The following is a 15,316-nucleotide window of genomic DNA, read 5'->3' on the forward strand; positions in this document are numbered from 1 at the left end:
TCTCCAAATCAAATAAATTTACTTTGTCCTCCAAGCAATCACCTCAGTATTCCAGTATGTAAAAAATACTTTCATTATGTTTATTATAAAAATATAAATGTTTCCACTACAAATCATTTTACATTAGTAAGAGGCCATCTACAATTGCACAATATATAATCTAAATGAGTAAGTAATGCTTTGAAATACAAGTTAAAGTAAATACATATTGCCAATCAAATCACATCTATACATTGCTTATTGAATGCTAAGTAACAGCACAAAACTAGATATGTTAACAGAAATAAATAAAATGGAAACTATATTTAAAGATACAAAACCAATAATACGGCATGTCATTTTTTGAGTAGTTGCATTTTGCTTGATGTCGATAACTGATGCAAGTCCTGTACAGGAAGATGGCCACATGAATTCTAGTATCTCTACTCCACAATGAAGAATTGTACACTGCTATGTATACATATGTACATGGGGACAGGGAGTATAGGATGCTTGCAACAGAGGCCACTTACAGTACAAATCAACTTTTGACAGGGAGAGAAAACTAAACGTATTTTAAAACTCCCTACTCCTAATAGCAAAGAAAAGCAAAATTGAGTTTCTTTTTTCCCAAGCATCAGTGAGATTGAATCTTTTATGCTGAGCATGCTCAAACAGTGGGCAAGGAACACGATATGATACTAAAGGAAAATTGAGGGTGGTTGGTGCAAAGTTTTCAGTCATCATCTAAAACTCTAAGAACTGGTTCTGTGTTTTCAGAAGCATTTCACAGAAGTTTTCCCCCCACCCCAGACCCCTTGCCCCCCACCCTCCAGCGGCAGAATGAAGCTGAAAAGAAACATCACGAGGAATATGTTATAAAAAGCTGTCCCCATACAGACAATGTCTGCAAATGGATTTTGGTGACTTAAATTCACTGACAATGTCTGATTTAGAGCAATCTCAAACTGAAGAAAAAAGAAAGATTCTGAATGAACTAAGCAACAGAAAATACAGCTTTTCTATTCAGCATGCTGCATTTCACGATAGATTGTGGCAGATAAGGAGAAGTGTTCTTTACATCTTAAGTGCTTTATTTTCATTTTCTTCCATTTTTCATTTTTTATTTCAACTTACTTTAAAACCCATTCATTTTTCTTTCAGAAAATATTACTAATTATTATCCTGTGAGTGTGTTTCAAATCCAGTCCTTTACAGCATGCTCACTGCCAGCACTCGTTAAAAAGTCTCTAATTCTGCTTCTACTTAGCAATGTGTGATAAACGTTGCATCTCTACATTTTATAAGTCCCGGACACATGAAGAACAATTTAAAAGCTGATTCAGCCACACAAATCCTAGGAGCTGATTCATCCCTTACTTATGTGTCCTATGCTACAAGGAGCTTCAAAAACCAAACCAATACAAGAAAGCAAGCACGACTAGTTGCCTGCTTTTGCATGCACAGTGAAAGGCGGCGTGCCATATAGTCATCTGCCCCCCCACAGTCTTGGACTTTTAGGGACTCACTGTTATTCATCAGAATCAGGTTTAGATTCCAGCATGGCAAGTTGGGAATCAGAGTGGTTTCCACTAGCGCCCAAAGCCTGACGTCTGCGTGCCTGGAATCACATCTAGAGCGTTAAGCTCCTCGCCTGTCTGTAGCACAAGAAGTGCCTCACACTGCAATTTAAACCACTCATTTTCAGAGCGAAGAGTCGTGTCTGTTCAGAACAGGAACTGACATGCTCCAGAGCAACAGCTTAGGAGTTCGCTACTGAGAAGATGCTGAAGATGGGGGAGGGCTCTCAAATCCCACCTTCCAGGCTCCTTTTTCCACCGGCAAACATGAATGCTCTCCTAAAGATAGGCTCCTTTCTGCTTTCTTTCAAGGAACAGGTGCCTACGGAACCTGTGCCAAGAACTCAAGTCCCCTACAGGATGGCAGTGCCTGGACAGAAGTCTTCTAGCTCATACTTAGGTAAAATTGCATACCAAAGCCCCATTTCACAACTTAAGTCATCCTTTTAAACAATCTATTTATCCTTGGCCGCAAGTCACCCTCTCAGCCTAACTACCAGTGGCTGCCCACATGGTAGTACACCTCCCAGCTCCCAGCGTTGGGAGCAGAGCCTGCCAGATGGAAGCCAGAAATGGACCACTCCCCAGTGAACTCAAAAAGCATCCTCAGTTAACGCAGGATGCAACCCTGACTCTTTTTTATGTTTGCTAGGCAAATCTCCCACCTGAACACCACCTGAGAATAGGGGTCCTTATTTTGACAGGGAGGCAGGCCTTTGGGAAGTGAATGAGAGGTATGTGCTTGATCGGGGCAGATACCGATCTAGAGATCGATACGCACACAACTCTGCCACAACTCAAGCCCGGGTTAAAATACCACTCACAGCAAATGGAAGGAATCTCAACAAGTCCAGATGCTTTGTCTAGTGTCAGAGCTGGAAAAAAGACCATCTTTCTTTCCTTCTGTATTTCATATATGATGTTATGAGTATAAAATAATCTAGGAATTAACCCTCAGACAATTTCTCAGGTTGAACCACTGAAGTTTTGATAATATTTGGCACTTGGCAATAATACAGCCAGGTTAAGGTATTTAAGCATAAATATAAACAATAATGGAAAAAACAAAGGAAATAAATAAGTCTTTTAAAAATTAAGACTTGTTTCTATTTAAATGAACACAATTAGGGAAGCTAACATAATGGCGAAAATCTTTTGTCAACTAACTCAAAGTCACTACAAACTTTATTTCTGTATTCCTTTCTGAAGTTGAAATAGCATGTTACAATGACATTATAGTAAATATGGCCAGACAGGTTGTGAGGTATAGTCCTCTATTTTCCTTGCTTTTAAAGAAATAAAATACCTGTTACAGATCTCTTCTGTATAAAAATACTGCAAGTCTTTCTTTCTTCTTGTTTGCTGTATAGATCAAATACACAGCTTTTATGTCCATGGGGTTTTCGTGTTATTCAGTCACTTAATATTCAAATGGCTCTAGGTTTTAGTATCACTGGTTTTTACTTGGAAGGATTTTTTACATATTTTTTTCTTTTGAAATTTACCATCTGCATTAACAGTCAGTCAAGAGCACCCACCCTTTAGGATTAACAGATAGAAAACAAGTTCGCTCCTATTTTTAAGGCATTTATACTCAATATTTGAGTGTCTTAGTGGGTTTGAAATTTCAACCATTATATTTCCAAAGCTGTTGCAAAGAACTTCTTTAAATCCTGCTGTTTATCAGCCATCACTTTTGCCCTGTGACGCAACTTTTCTCTGTTTTTCTCTCCTGAGCAACATCATTTTGGTACCTTACACAGGAACAGGGCTGCTCTTTGTATGAGTTTCTAGAGCTTTGATACTGCTAACAATCTTCTTTTGAGGCCCCACAACTGTAACGCCGACTTTCTTCACGTCACTGGAAAAAAAGAGAAGATGCATCGGGTGAGTGAGCATACTGTCTCTGTGTTTCCTACCACTGAGGTGAGCAAATAGCAATCAACTTGCTCATCTTATATTGCTGCATTGGAGGAGCCTCCAGGTATGGCGATATTGCTGAAACACAAGCCCTGGTACGAAAAATACTGAGAGCCATTGTATGAAAACAGCAGGAGGTCGCAAAAAAGAGTAAAAACTCATTTAGTCTTGTTGTGTTTGCTTACCTGGAAGAAAAGACAATGAAATAGTGTTCTTCAGTGATGTATGCACTGAGATTTAGGGGCAAGGGGTTCACTTCTGGGCCAGCTGCGATCCTGAGCCTCTCTAACATCTCCATCCCCCTATCAGCCTGATCGCTTTTCCTGAGCAGTGCTGACACCTCGCTATTATACGCTGAGCCTTCTGAATGGTCATCTTCACTCTGCTATCAGCACTGAGATTAACGGCTACATGGCCAAGCTTCCAGCGTCTACCCTGTTTTTCACCTCTCGTTTCTCCAGGGCGTCCAGTCTCTTTGTTCCTTGTGCAATACAGAAGTGGTTTAACACTTGTAAAGGGCTAATTAACCACTGGCTCACAGGAAATTGGGCATTCCTAGAGGATTTCTGCACTGTCCCCAAAGGGTAATTGTTATAAAAAGCCATTAGCAGCCTTTTTATAGTTGCAATAATACACTAATTAACGGCATTGATGTGTTTAATTGTCGGTACCGCAGCTGCTGCTTACTTCTTCATAACTTGTCGTGTATCCAGCTAGCCCAACAGGGAATCAAGATTTCCTTTGGCAGTAAATTCATAACTGTACTTGATGCCTTTTCAGGTGCAGAGAGAACATTACCCTACTCTTCCTTATCACAAGAACAAAGACAGATTGCATTTAAATGTCATAAACTTGCAAGTTGTAAACTTGCAAGTTTAGCATGTTTAAATGTCAAAACTGGAGGCAGGAGGGAGTTCAGCCCCTGAATAATTATTAGCATGTAGGAGGAAAGCAGCTACAAAGAGTTTGCTCTGTCTCACCTGGTTTGATGGAATATGGTGTGGGCAATAAAGGAAAAGATTGGCACACGTGCCAGCTGTGGGGAAATCCCCATATAAAAGGCAGAATATAAAGAATCAACAGAGAAACTCCTAAACTGTGAGTGAAAGAAAGTGATGCTGGTGTATCAGATGATGCACGGTGCTACTGTATCAGAAGAAATGGGGAATTTCCTTGTCATCAGTCAGAAAAAGCTATGGAACTGCGGCCTTCACACAGTCACCAGAGCATTTAGATTTCCTGCACATGTATTGCAACTACAACGATATTTTACATTTGTCTCTTTAAATGTAAGAATATTTTAGCAAAAAACTGGAAACTCCATATAAAAACGCTACTCTTATGCCTATGTTTAAACTTGTACCTCCAGCCACAACCAATGATGAAGAGCTGTAGTCAATTCAAACTTACTCTGTAGAAATCTTGGCTATTGTATCACAGGTACTGTACTCCACGCCTGTGAAAATGTCTTTGCACTGTCCTGTCCGAAATCCATTGAGCCAATCACCTGTTGTGCGGAAGGCTGAAATGTCAATGTTACTTTGGTCCAGGAGAAGATTTGATGGCCTGAAATAAAAAAGAATGTGATGAAAGTTAGGGAGCAGGGATACGTACGGATTTATTTTGTGTCTAAACTTAGCACTAGCATCGGCAGGAGCTTCCAGGCTAGATGTGGCTTTTCTATTTGTCTGTGGAAGTTATCTGCTGCTGAGGCCACCACATGTACTCACGCTGGCAGCTCTGATGAACGCTGCATAATCATCTTGCTTAAGAGCGCCAGCTTCTCATGCCCATTTTTAAATCACTGAAGCATCACCAATTCATGAAGTGTATCGTTACCTTACCATTTAATGTGTGGAGCACTAGCAAAGACAAGTCTAATTTAGATTATATTTATGTGATTCACCTGGTCCCAAACAACACACAAACGATGTACACTCTAGACTCCAAGTTGAGCGTGTTGGTAGAATTTACACGTATCAAATGTTAAGAGTATTGCAGCCTACTGACAAATCCTAAATGCTGCTACGAAGTTAGAAGCACAAATAATAAGACACCAGTGGCTTTAAAAAAATTGTATCATCTAAAAATCAAATGTTAAGTGAATTTGTGAGACAAATGTAACTGCACGAGACTTGCATTCTGCAGTGCACAGAGGCAGAAATGAGGAAATTTGTTATTAAATACACTTAGCCAAATGTAAAATGCAATTGTCATGTCCAGTTTAAAATTGATGCTCACTCTAAGACTGCATCTTCCATAAGGATATCATACAAACGATTTAAAAGTGAGAACTGAATCATCTCCTGCCTTTGAAATTAACTTGGTGCTCATGAAGGATGCTGAACTGACATGATTTGCATCCAAGTTCTCTACTTAGAAAACAATGAAGAAACCAGTAAGAAACAAATAAAACCTACACAATGAATCAAACAAAACATGTCCATGCTTCTTTGCCCATTTAAACTTTTTTCCATCTACATAAGTATATCTATAAGCTATTGAGAAAAAAATATCCTTCTCAAAATAATGATTAATTTTTTATCAAGGAGGAATATATTGCAGCTGACCCTGCACTTTGCATATTGCAATCGGCAGAAATGGCTGCTCCCATATTGATCCAGCAATTCATTTCCGTCTGGTATGAATACTCTTGTTTTCATGGTCTTGTGAGCATACTGTAACTTCTTATTTGAGAGCATCAAGACTAAAAATAAATGCCAGCCCTTCCCCATGAAGTCACTAGAGTCAGGCTCTACCACACCTCATTTTAGCCATCTAAAAATACCACAAATAGGCCCAGCTAGTTTTCTGAACTATTGCTGCAGTCCATGGAGACACACATGCATTTCCAGGCAGGGGGTCTGTCCTCTCTGAAACAGGTCTTCCAGGCAAACAGCTTGGAGGAGACACCCAGCTCTCAGAAAGGTGAACCTGTTCTCAGCTGTTCCTCCTCACTGGCTTGCTATCTTATTCTAAGAGGTGTGAGAAGCCCCTGAATAGCAATACAATCAGTAATTTCTTTCTACTGACAAGACATCTTACTAATTCCAGTTACCTTTCTCTCTCAGTGCTAATTAGTACAATAATATCTTCCTCAACTAGTCAGATGTTGTTAGAGACATCAACTCTATTTCTGCATTTTTCCCTCCACTGACAAACATATGTCCATACTGGACAGCTTTTTAGCCCCCATTCAGAAATATACATGCTCCATTTTAAGTAAAATAGCTTATGGGTGTCTATCTCAAGCTTAAAGCTAAGCATGTGCTTAGCTGTGCTATTATGATGGTGCTACTCATGAGCACAGGAGACTGAACTAGAGGATGTTCAAAGCAGTTATCACTGCAACTTTACAGTCTATTTTCTGCACCATAATTCTTTTTCCCTGTGGCTCTAGTGAAACATCACCTGCACAGGAATCTGACCACTACAGCTGAACCGATCTGAAGTGACTTTTGTCACTGGAAAGAAGTGAAAATGAGGGGTGGTTAGACTAACACCGTAATTTAAAGGCAGTGATTATGCAGTATAACGGGTAGGTGACAGCTACTGGTACCGGAGAACTGATCTGAATTGTAAAACACCCTCTTCACCTCAAACCCAAGCCATCTCTGAGCATTGGAAAAAACATAAATGGGGGTAAATTGTAAAGGCACCAAAGAGAACAAAGTATTTAAATACCAGTGAATTTAAGCTCATAAGCAGCCTAGAAAATCCAAACAAAACTTCTCAATTCCAACACAAGTCTTTATTAAGTTTCATCAAGATCAGCAGCACTACAATAGCATCTGACTTGCACTGGAATCAGGAGATACCGCATCCATTACACTGAGACTTTTACCTTTTACCTTTGACGAAAAGAACAAAGAAGTGAAAGCACAGCATGGCCGCGCTGACACAAAGACTGAGCTGAGGACAGAAGATGCAGCACACTCCAGGTTACTGTTCTCACGCTAAAAACAGAACTTAGGCACCTACGCGATACACAGCTTTAAACGCCCTCCAGTTAAAGGCTCAGGTTTGATAATCAGGCCCAAGATATTTTCATTCAGTAGCTGTACAGCCTGCATCTCCCTGACTACTGTTTGTCCCATGAAGAGCCAATGCTTTTTATTTATAGTTTTCTGGGTATAGTGTCTGGAATCCCAAGACATTTATTAAGACTATTTATGAAGTGTTCTTAGTGATAAAGCATGGAGAATTTTTTTTCCAGCCTAGTATGTCTTTTTAACTTAAATCTAATAAAACAAGGCTTGACTCAAGATTCACTAATGAAAAAAAAAAAAAGTATAAACAAGTTGAAATAGAACAGGTCTCCAGGATTAGGAATTAGAGTGGCCCAAAAGAGCTTTTATGTTTATTACTTGGATCAAAGTATCATCAGGACAAAAAATATGACCTAATTTTAATGCAAGTGACCTCAGAATAACCAGCACTGTAAAGTATCATTTTTCTCCTTGTAGGATTCCAAACAAAAATTAGTTACTTTCCTCCTCAGAGAGGACATCTGGACAGTTTATCAATGAACAGGAATTTGTCTCACTGCGAAGAGTCTGTGATGTCTCCTCGCATGCACCAAGGGAAAGCTGGGCTTTCAGAGCATCTGCACACATCGGCAGTTTTTTTCCCCCTGACCCAGCCCCTAGACAGAAGGTCTGAACATGAAATTTATGGTCTGGGTGATGTGCGCCATGAGCTCACACTTTACTAGACAAATTAGATGGGTTGCAATCCGTGCAGCTGTAAACGACGTCCTGCAGGGTTCCACCTGATCTTTTACAGCTTTTCATAAATCAGTACCTACTAGCTTCAGAAGAGAGTCATTAAAAAGAAATCATGGAAATTACATGTTTGCTCAGGGGAAGTGAAATAGAACATTTCCCTCTGCCTTTTCTTCTCTCCCCTCCTTTTTTTGGAACTCTTTTTACTTTGTTGCTTTGACCAACTATGATATACCCCATCGTGTCATCTTTTGACAGTCATGGCAAGACTTTCTATCCTGTTCATCCTGACTGTGTGTCTATCTACAGAGTTGTATTTACTGACATGTGGTGCCTTGAAAAAAAATCAGCAAGACTCAGGTTAGAGAGACAAATTTAACAGCAAGATGCCAGTTACAAAATGCCCTGTTGCTGAAACCTTTCTCTGGCTGAGCCCATTATGTTAACAGTTGGAATTAACCTTTGAGTCATCCGCAGTAGCAAGGAGAACTATAGTTTGTTATCATCAGCACAGCTTTTTGTCACAACACAGGGAAACTTTTGCTGCACCATATAGTAAAGACAAAGACCATAGAAAACGTCATTAGAACCCTTCTCAATACAGTATGAAGTTCTCATCTCTGGTCGGCTGCTGCCTGGCGAGAAAGGGATACATTAACTTGTAAAATCCAGGAACTGAGACAAATAAAAGGAAAATGTCCTGCTACTTCTTCTGCATGAAGGTGGTATTCTGCAAATACACAGAGGAGTTGTGCACCCACAATCCCAGACTTTGTATTGCAGTAGCCTCTCCCTTTCCATCCCTTCCTCCAAACAACACAACCAACCTTCAGTTTTTAAATCTGGACTTCCCCTTCCACAGTCAGTTTCTTTTAAAGGGGAAAACATTTAAAAAACATAAAGTAATTTCCTGTGGCAAATTTTAGGTAATTATAAGCTGATTTTGTAAAGTGAAATTGCTCCCTAGGAGGGAGCCAGGCCTGGTTTGAACACAAATCCTACGTGCTTTATGATTATGGCAAGCTGAAGCACAGAATTCAGGTCTAACAAGAAGGGTACCTCCTACTTCAAGAGAAAAATAAACCAAAAAACAACAGCTGGCATAGAAAGCAAATTTTAGTTTTATCTTCTACAGCAAGCAGAATCATAAGTATACATGTGTATGAACAGGAGACTAGTAAATAAATGACATGCCGAGGAGAAGTAAAGTCATTATGTTTATTTGATTATCCCTGGACCTTAAAGATAAGAGTCTTTGGAGTTCCACCTCTTCACACCCATTTTTAAGGTACTCTTAGAAAAATTTCTAACTTAGTCCCTAAAATACAATTCACCTCTTAGGGTGGCACTTTTGCTTTTCCCAAGGGGCTTCGTATCACACTTGTAAACTCTCACAATAAGCAGGTTGTGACTAGTCTTTGAAGTCAAAAGAGAGCTGGAGAAATGAAGAGGGGTAATACAAATAATCAATGGGGAAAAGAATGCAGGTGAGACTGATGGCCTGCTGCAAAATGATACATCTCTCTAATGTCATCCTGGACTACTTATTTTCTAGCTCCATGTTGGTGGTTGGCAAAAAACTTACCAGAGCTTTCTCTAGGATAATGAGCAAATAAAATTTCAACTGCCCCATGGGTCGGTCCTCCAGTCTTCCCTAGTCCTTTAGCTGCCCCTCAGAATATGCTTTTCAAGGGGCTTATATCTTTTCAGCATCCTGGTGGGGTAATAAATCATATGCCTGGGTGTATCAATCCTCCTCAATTTACTTCTTCCCACCACCAAACCACTGAAGGCAAAAAATACCAGCACGTTGCTGAAATGGTTTTCTTTTTCTCATAATACAGCTTAAGCTGTGCTTTTAAGCCGCAGAAGTAACGTCATGTGGCCATTTCCTGGGATTCGTAGCTGGCCCAGAGACAGACCCTTAACGGCAACCAGTCATTATTGTTAGGACAGTCTATAGGCTCTTTACAAGAGGGAGAGAAAAATGCCTCAGAGAGCTCCTAAAACGCTTTTCTGGCTCTTTGCATCTACCATTTGCTGTGTATGACTTGCCCTTATATCTCACATTTGGCTGCGCTGTAAATTTCTACAGACTTTTGCAGCATTCGCAGGATCAGGCAACGGCTCCGTGCAGTTTCTTTTTCCAGCCTTTCCAGTGCAGAATTGCCATTAACGCTAACGAGGGCTTCACGTTGTAAACCCGGCACATCGAGCTGAGAACAGCAGAACAAAATCTCTCAGAATCACAGTAAACAGCAAATGCTCACGATCAGGCCACCCGCTGATCTAGCTGCATTACTATTTAAATTATACAGTACCCCACTCGGTCTGCTGTGAATTCTTGTCTGAGTTTCACCAGCAGAGTCAAATTAGAGGTGCGAAACTGCAAATAGATATTTTACTGTCTCTGTTAACAGTGAGCCCCAGCAACTTTTAACTTTGGAGGAATAATGTCTGATTCGTGTCTGCCTCAGGCACGGTATTAATGACTGCTGGAAAAGTCAGGTGAAAATAGGGCTTTTCTGTCTCTAGCATGCTAACTAACTGAAGTTCCTAAACATCTCCTCAGTCTAACTCCCGGATTCCCCGCACAACCCAAACTATGATTAGACACCAAGGAGTATAATTTACTGTAATCTTCCATTTCTCTTTGTGATTTGTAGTTAAGTTTTTCCCCCCTCCATAAATTCACTATTTTATGTTTAACAGACTTCAGAAAGAGAGCTAGCATTGCAGGCTTACATTACTTGAATTCTTTTAGAGCAAGCAGTCCATTTTAGGACACGGATTATATCGTTGCTGGGTTTTGAACGAGGCTAAAAATTCACATGTAGGCTTGCATTACGCAGCATTTGGCCAAACCCAGACCCTGTTGTTAATGCCTGGACAACCACAAAGCGTAAGCTCTCTCTGAAACACTCCAGTTAAAACTGAAATCTTCCTTCAGCCCTCCAGCCTGGAAGTTCCTAACAGGGAGAAGCAAACAAGCAATATTACAGCACGTCAGCAATATATGTCAAGCATCTGAAGCCTTCTGACCTGAATGGCAAAAAAAGGGAACTTTTCAACAAAACCTTCAGCCAACACAAATAATTATTTTGTTGCAAATACTATTGTAAAAACAGGGCTTGAATTATGCTGCATAATGGAGCCATCTGAATTTTTTATTTGACCTGTTCACTGCTCCTATTGAGTTTAATTTTCATAAATACCCTACCAAGCTAGCATGCTAGAGAGTTTCCACCGAATCATCAGATTTTAAGTGGAAACAAACTTTGTGAGAAGCAAACTTCAAATTTTAAATTGCAAATGATGCCTCTGGACTTTTGAGAGCAAACATTACGCTTGACACCATTGAGAGCACCACAACGATGGACAACAAAGCACATGTTTAGCAGTGAACACTTGCAATCAACTACTCACAAATAACAGGTCATCCAAAAACTGCTCAAGGAAATTACTCCAGTGAATAATTCAAACAACACATTAAATTCAAGTAAATCAGGATGGGGTTGTAAACAACTTGCTAACACATGAAAGAATGTATCAGGAATTATTCATATACATTTTCAAACACTTTTGTATTTTCATCAGGAAGAGTAACTGACCCTGACCCCCTAAATTTCCTGGACTATATTAAAAGAATTTCAGCTATGCTTTTTCTGAAAATAAGTGGCTTTCTTGTTTTTCTAGCCTTAGCTATAATGATAGTGGTAGAACTCGTATTTTAAATGGAGAACTTCTAACACATAAAAGAGATCCAAACCCAAATCTACCTCCAATGATGCAGTACAATCCAGAAATAATGCCTTTTTTTTTTCTCAATACAGCTACATAGTGTCATGAATTACCAAAAAAGACGTATTTCGAGGATTAAAGAAAAATCCACATAACTGTTCATAGATGAATTTTTTTTTTTCAACTTTTATTCCCATAGTCAGGCATGCTGCTTCCTCATCACAGACTTGGAACTTGGAAATTAATGGAAGATGTGAAATTTGTATAATAGTATGGGATATACAGTCTCAGGCCTCTGAGTGGAGTTCCAAGGAGGCAACTACATATTTTGTAAACTTCAGTTCCAGAGCCTTCAATAAAATCTTAAGAGGTATTATCCATGTACCTTAATTGTCATTCAGAAACACAAAGAACAAGTTCAAGCTGCATATTCATTATTGTAAATCAAGGATAACTTGACTGAACTTGATGAGGTACCTCATTCTGGAAAAAAGAAATTTGGGGTTAAATTATATTTAAGTTCTATGCACAGAAATGGTGCATAGTTAACATGCATAACGGTCTTCATTTTGAAATTAGTATAAATATAATTTTAAATGTCTTTTTATTTTGGTAAGCAGCATTATTTCTTTAAAAATCTGGTTTGGTTTCCCTATTTTGAATCAGCTTTTCGCTTTGTATGTCTATTCAGAAATTCTACCTTTTGCAACATGTAACATTTATCATGTTATCCAGAGCAGACTAGTGGACTAAAATGAATACTTGAAATTACAAAATAAAACTTTGCTTCAGAAGCTTCTATATGTAAGAACACAGAATCAGATTTTTAATTCTTTGAAAGTATCTTAAACCCAAGAGCTGACTGGAGAGCAGTTTGGCTGGCTGATGCTATGAGCAGTGCTTGGAGAGCAGAGAGGAGTCTACAAAGTGCAAGAGAGCCAGCCTTGTGTCCTGCCTCTGTTTATGAAATCAAATGGCTTTACTGAAGCTTACTGCCTTTGTTGAACAGGCTCTGTCTTTTCCACGTATTTCATACCAAAGGTAGCTCCATGCCAGAAGAAACAGATGCTGAATCCTATTAACGACCGCTGGTTAGCCTGTAAGTAACACCTTCATCTTCAAAGATTTGGGGCAAACTTGCTAATTAATCCTCCTGTGAGGAAGGTAATTTAAATTTTCAGAGAGACAGAGAAGTTAGCTAAACAAAAATATAATTTTAAAAGTCCCAATAAGGCAGCTGCCTTTGAAATGGATGATGTTTTGACATTTTCCAAAATAAAATGAGGACCAACAGATTTTGCAAAACATTTCATAGCTGCATTTCCAAATTAAAAACTGTTTCACAAATGTGTTTAAAACCACACTACCGGCATCTTATTAATAAGCGGAAAAAAATTCACCAGATAATTTTACAGAACTCCCCATAAGCAGTAAGACATGATAATGACTTTCCATGTCAGATGCTTGGGCTAGACATGAACTGAGGATAAAGATACTGAATGATAAACATCCCATTAAAATCTCCTTCCTCTGAGATCCTCCTCTCAATTTGCAATGCAAAATAAGTAGCATTTTCTGTGAAGACCCAAAGAAACTAACAAACTTGTCAGCTGTTAATTCTGAGCAACTCGTAAAATAATAATCTTTTTTTACAAGGAAGACTATCAGCTGTTTATTTTCTGCATTTGAAATATGAGACAAATTCTTGCAATTCTTGCACTTAGATATAGCTATTAATACAGCTAGAAACACACAAAAATGGTTGAAGACCACTTAATAAAGAAATATCCTCAATTCTCAGGTAGTTTTCTTCCCTTCTTTGCAATATAATTCTTTCCTCCTCCTAAATATGTGCTTGCAGTACAAAGAAACAACATCAGCAATACTTGACACTGACTTTCACTTTACCAAAAGGTTATACAGAAACAAAAGCAAATACAAAAGCAGGTTGGTTTTTTGTGTGGATTCCTTGTCAGTTTTGAAATCAAATCACAGACCTGGCAGAAATGCAGAATTTCTAAAAATCATGTGTTGGAATTAGAAACATTTTGCAATTTTTTTCAAATGCTTTTTCTTGGCAGAGGCTGTGGATTAACTCGGCTATTCCTGTTTTATAGCAGGTTCATGAAGACTAAGTGCTTTTAGTCACACCTACATCACAGATGTGAACTTCTACAGCAACTATAGGAAAGCTGCCATAATACTTGGGTTGCCTAAATCCCATATCACAACCCTTATACCTCAAGGTCACACTGTCCTCCAACAGCTTAATTCACTTTGGGATACAGAAATGCTTTAAATATATTTCTAATTATACACTATGTTTTAAATATATTTTTTTCAAGTGGCTGTGTAAGAGTAAGATTCATATACATAAAATAATAATATATATTGTAACTCGAGAGCCATTATACATATATAAAAGATGAGAATCAAAAATATAAATAAGGAAAAAAATCAGAAATATGAGTGGAAAAAAAAAGAAACAGATAAAGAAAATGAAATGTTATGAGTCCATTTAAGATTTGTAGTGTATACAAAGTATTTCCAGTTGCGTGACTCTTGGGTTACGTTTTTTTCCCACACAAATGAAACAACAGCTAATAAGCCCTTTCAGACCACAGCCTCACCAACTGGCTAGCAGGTGGGTGAAGTGATTCTGTCTCTCCTACCCAAGTTCACAAAACTTTCCATCTGCTTTGTATCTGCATGAAATGTTCACAAATGTGAAGTAATACACAGTGGACTGAAAAATAATAAGCTCAAGAAGAAAAATAATGAACTTGATCAAAACTGGAAGAACTATGAACTCACTTCTACCCTAAAGATATCCAAACAATGTGAGGACTCTGTTAGAAAAATGAACATCATGCTCAGAAAACAGGAAAGAATAGCAAGACATAAATCAAACAAAAATATCATGAGGTTGCGCTTTAGAAAACTGCATGACTTGTACAACTTTTTGCGTACTTAGTTCTGTTCCTACAGCCCTTTACAGAGCTAGATAACTCCAGGCAGCCTAAAGGACACAAAACACCCATGTGTCCATAACCAGCGCAGGTCTTGTTAGCAAGAGCTCAAGGTGGCCACTCGATTAAAAAGTGAATTTTGACAGGTAAGAAAGAAATCAGTCATACTCTGTACTTTACAAGGAATAGGAAAGGAATTTTCATGTGAATTCCAGATGAAACACAACACCAGGAAAGGCATTATGAAATGTTTGCTGTGCTGAGGTTACAAAAACCTTTTGTCAATGTAAGGTTCATAAGCACGTAGAACGGTCTGCGAAGAGATGATCAATAAGGATAAAAACATCCCCTCAGGTATCAAGAAATTATTTAGATGCCATGGAGTGGCCAGAAGGGATAGAAA

At 38.8% G+C, this 15,316-nt stretch overlaps 1 protein-coding gene across 1 annotated transcript in view; it reads right to left on the reverse strand.

Moving 5' to 3' along the window:
• Positions 1-2,681: 2,681 nt before the first annotated feature.
• Positions 2,682-15,316, reverse strand: part of EPHA3 (EPH receptor A3) — a 232,470-nt gene continuing 219,835 nt past the window's right edge. Inside the window, exons 16-17 of the mRNA XM_050908784.1 lie at positions 4,890-5,045; positions 2,682-3,420 (exon numbers count right to left, since the gene is read on the reverse strand). Of these exons, the coding sequence (XP_050764741.1) occupies positions 3,315-3,420; positions 4,890-5,045 (262 nt within the window). The 3' untranslated portion in view covers positions 2,682-3,314. The remainder of the gene's footprint in view (positions 3,421-4,889; positions 5,046-15,316) is intronic.

Source organism: Gymnogyps californianus, chromosome 1 (assembly GCF_018139145.2).
Source record: "Gymnogyps californianus isolate 813 chromosome 1, ASM1813914v2, whole genome shotgun sequence".
Taxonomy (NCBI): domain Eukaryota; kingdom Metazoa; phylum Chordata; class Aves; order Accipitriformes; family Cathartidae; genus Gymnogyps; species Gymnogyps californianus.